This window comes from Octodon degus, unplaced genomic scaffold, assembly GCF_000260255.1.
Source record: "Octodon degus isolate 3935 unplaced genomic scaffold, OctDeg1.0 scaffold00016, whole genome shotgun sequence".
Taxonomy (NCBI): Eukaryota; Metazoa; Chordata; class Mammalia; order Rodentia; family Octodontidae; genus Octodon; species Octodon degus.
In genome coordinates, this window is record NW_004524592.1 from 15,454,284 (window position 1) to 15,458,754 (window position 4,471).

Genomic DNA, 4,471 nt, shown 5'->3' on the forward strand with positions numbered 1-4,471 from the left:
AAAAAAAAAAAAAAAAAAAAAAAAAATTGTTTTGGCGGAACCGGGGATTGAACTCAGGCCCTTGTGCTTGCCAGGGAAGCGCTTATTCTACTGAGCCATCTCCCCGGCCCAATAATTTTTAAAAAATTATTTGGAGGTAATTTGTTCCCCAAGAGTAGAGAATGTATCATGGACTACTATAAAACTCACAGGAATACAAACAGAATTATTAAAAGCCAGTATACTGAAAGTGGTTATGACCTCGACAGCAGGAAAGCATTCCTGGTTAACAAATTCAAAAACATACATTAGTTTTATTTATGTGTACATTCAGGAAATACTAGCTAGGAGTTTCTGTGTGGGCTTTATTTTACTACTTAGATATTAGAAACAATTCAAATATCCATCTAGAACAAAAATGGAGAGTTCTTAGGGTGGCATACTACACAGCTATAAAAACACAACAGATGAAAGCCACATGTTCATGGAAATATCTAAAATATTTTGAGAGGGAATAAAGTTGGAGAATGATGCATATAGTACAATAACTTTGTAAATTTGATTTATAAACTTTTCCCTGATGAAGTTCAATACTTTATATTGCTAATGGATACATATGTAAATGTTTTTGAAATCAACTGGAAGATACAGACCAAACTTCTGATGGTGGCCTGTGAAGAGTGGAAAAGGGTGGGAATGAGAATGGGGAGTGGAGTGAAGAGGCGTTTCATCTTTTCATATAAATATCCATTTCTCTGCAAGTAAATATATGAAGATACTAATCTTGCATTGTGGTATATAGATATCTTTTTAAATAAAATCTATTTATTTATTTGATATAGGGTCTCATTACACAGCTCAGTCTTGTAGTGAGCCTCCTGTCTCAGCCTCCCCAGCACTGGGATAACAGGCATGCACCATCATGTCCAGTTTTGGTGGCCAGCTTGGTGTGGGGCTAGCATGGCATGTGACACCAGGGATTGAACTGAAGTCCTTGCACTTGACAGGCAGGCCCTTAGACTACTGAGCTATCTCCCCGACCCCTACAGAAATTACGTCTAAAAATTTAATCAACAATGAGTGGATGGGCTTACTGTATGTAATATGAAAGTATCTATTTTATTAAAATTTAAGGGCCAACCAGATAGTTCAGCAGAGTAAAGCGCCTGCTTAGGCAGGCACAGGGGCTGGGGCTTTGATCCCTCAGTGTCCCATGCCAGCTGCCAGCCCCACCCATGGGGAACACTTGAGATAGCAATTAAGACTGGGCATGCTGGCACAAACCTGTAATCCTAACACTTGGGAGGCTGAAAACAGGAGGATCACTATGAGTCTAATCTGTGTAATGAGACCCTCTATTAAATACATAAAACAAAATTTTTTTAAAAAATGTAAAATGACATCCAAACAAAGAGAACAGAAAATAGAGACAGTTCTTTTGAAGATGGGAAGGGGACTAAGAGATGGGGAGGAAGGAAAGTGAAAGAAAAGCAAAAAGAACTAAGATGTCTTATGTCACATACCATCTCTCCTGATAGAATATGATCACCATATACTGCAAACATATACTGATAAAAATTAAAAAAGAAAACACACATGGTTACATGGAGGCACCAAAAAAATAAATTTTAAAGGGAAAAATGGCTTGAGCCTCTGCTCTGCTTATAATTAACTCGGAAATATACTTCTAAATAATAATCGAAGGACCTGTAGTTCAACTAAATAATCATTAATTCATTATGTTTCTTAATTCATTAAGAACTATAAACACTTAATGATTAATGGCTTTTAAGCAAAAATAACTCAACCTAGGATAGGAATATAGCTCAGTGGCATAACCACCTGCCTGGCTAGCACAAGGTCTCAAGTTCAGTCAGTAATACCAAAAAACTCCAAAAAAACCCTATTAATCTGTTTTATTAAGTAGGTCTATTTCATAAATATGTTCAACACTAGTTCCCTTTTCTATGCTTTTGATGGTGCTATTCCTATGAGACAAGAGACCACATACCTCAATTTTTTGTATTATCTATGAGAATGCAATGCACAGATTGGTTGTTCAAGTTTGTATATGCTGGTAATGGTGATATAATCCTAACAAGGGAATAAAAATTACAAATCCATTTGATTATTTCCAGTAAGCCTCAAGCATGCACATTAAATGAACACCACTTTAAATGAAAGGAAGAAGAGAAAGGGAATAGGAAGGAGAAGGAGCAGTGAAAGAGAAAGGGACTGATGGAAAAAGAAAGAAGGGGAGTGCGGGTGGGAAGGAGGCTAAGAGAGGAAGGATAAAGGAAAAAGGAAAAGGAGGTGCGTTTGCAAGCAATGTGCTGCTTTTAAGTCACTACAGGATCAAGTCAGAAAATATAAATGGAGCTTGTTTCAGATGCTCAAACAGGACATTAGGAAAATGATGACTGTCGAGACAATCAGAGAACAAATTAAGTACAGCTAGGAAAGCTATAACTGGCTATTAATTAAACTGTACTCAGATAAAAATGAGGAGTACTTTAAAAAATACCCAACCTTGTCTTCTACTGATAATGTTTCTAAACACTAGACAGCAATGATCTAACGGGTTTAAGTAAAAAAGATTCTTGCATAAAAATTGAGTTATTTAATATAAGTGAGACAGACAATATAGCTTTTTCACTTCAAAATAAATCCTAGCCTTTGCCAGTGGCTCTTACCTGGGAAGAGGTCTGTGCATCTCATAAATATTTCCCAGTAGATCAGTCCAAGTGCATACATGTCCACTTGCTTCAAAGCAGACTCACAGTCCCTCAGGTTCACAGCTCCCTCCAGCACTTCTGGTGCCATGTACCTAATTGTACCAACCTGACAAATTAAGAGTGGTATGTTTCAGAAATAGAATAGTACCAGGTATTTCTACATATAAAAAAAATTGTGGGCTGGCCAGATAGCTCAGCAGATTAAAGCACTTGTTTAGGCAGACACAGGAGCCGGGGATTCGAACTTGGGCCTGCAGTGCCAGTCCTGTCCCCTGTGGCATGCTATGACAGCAATTGAGACTGGACCTGGTGGGGCATGCCTATAATCCCAGCACTTGGGAGACTGAAAAACAGAAAGGATCACTACAAGTCCAATCTGTGTAGTGAGAGTCTATAAAACCTGTACTAAATACATTTTTTTAAAAAATTGCAAGACACAGTAAGTACAAAACTTGCAAAAAATATGTACACCATTAAATATTCTTACAGTTCGTAAAATTTATATGTGAACACAAGAGAAAAAGGTCAGGAAGTTATATTTGAATTTGAAGGGTCATTATCAGTTGGGGGACTCTGATTTATAATTTGGTAACTTTACTTCTTTCAAAAATCAATTGCTGGATACTTCTTCCTAATGTCTGTCAAAGTGAGTTAGAATGACAGTGGTATATAAAACAGACAGATGAAATGGAGCATAAGCACCTCACTGATGGCTGCATTGTCTTCTTCCCCTGGCCGCACCAGTCTATTTCCTGTCAGCCTCATGGATAACCCGAAGTCACTGATAACACAGGTTCCATCATTTTTCACCAGGACATTTCTGCTGTTTAAGTCTCGATGGGAGATAGCAGGTTTATAATGATCTGTTTGGATAATTTCAAAAAATTATTAATGCTTAAAACAATTATTGAGCAAGAAATGAACAGGCAAGTAACAGGGACTGTGTATACAGGAGTATCATTTTTCCTGCCCACTGGTTTTCTGAAAATAAAAAAGGACAGAAGAGACCAAAGTTTTAGCACGTTATTATTTTCTAACATATTTTAAGACATAATTTTTGTTGCATGAATAGCTAATTAGGCACTGAAGTTTCAGTTGAAAAAAAAATGGTATACTTCAGCTTCTAATTCTAAAACAGAATTGTTTCTCTTCATTTCTAGGTCAGTAAAAGGGGGCAACACAGAAAGCAACACTTCACACACACACCTATCTCATCTGAAACAAGTATTTGTAAAAAATAAATGTGGCATGCATGCATGCGTTCGTTCGTTCATTCATTCATTCATTCATTCATTCATTCATTCATTCATTCATTCATTTATTGGTACCAAGAATCAAACTCAGGACTTTTACACTTGCCAGGCAGGCATTTTCCCACTGAGCTATCTCCCTGGAACCATAAATCTTTTTTTTTTTTAAATGTATTTAGTACAGGGTCTACAGGGACTCGCTACACAGACTGGACTCAAAGTGATCCTCCTGTTTTCAGCCTCCCAAGTGCTGGGATTACAGGCATGCGCCACAACACCATAAGTCTTATAGTGTTCTCCTATATCTTAACAAATCAAACCTGTGATAGTTCACCTCACTTCTACCTGAGATTTGTTTTTTAAAGTTTCTTAACTATTTAGTTTTGGTTTTTTGAGACAGGTTCTTACTCGAGTTCAGGCTGGTTTTGAACTTACTATATACCCCAGGTTGGTCTCGAACTTGGATCAATTCTTTTGCTTCAGTCTCTTGAGTGCTAGTATCACAGT

General features: G+C 37.2%; 1 protein-coding gene across 1 annotated transcript in view; it reads right to left on the minus strand.

Moving 5' to 3' along the window:
• The window catches only part of Bmpr2 (bone morphogenetic protein receptor type 2), a 221,587-nt gene that overhangs the window by 28,328 nt on the left and 188,788 nt on the right, over positions 1-4,471 (minus strand). The window contains exons 8-9 of the mRNA XM_023710087.1: positions 3,417-3,577; positions 2,673-2,820 (exon numbers count right to left, since the gene is read on the minus strand). Coding sequence (XP_023565855.1) covers positions 2,673-2,820; positions 3,417-3,577 — 309 coding nt within the window. The remainder of the gene's footprint in view (positions 1-2,672; positions 2,821-3,416; positions 3,578-4,471) is intronic.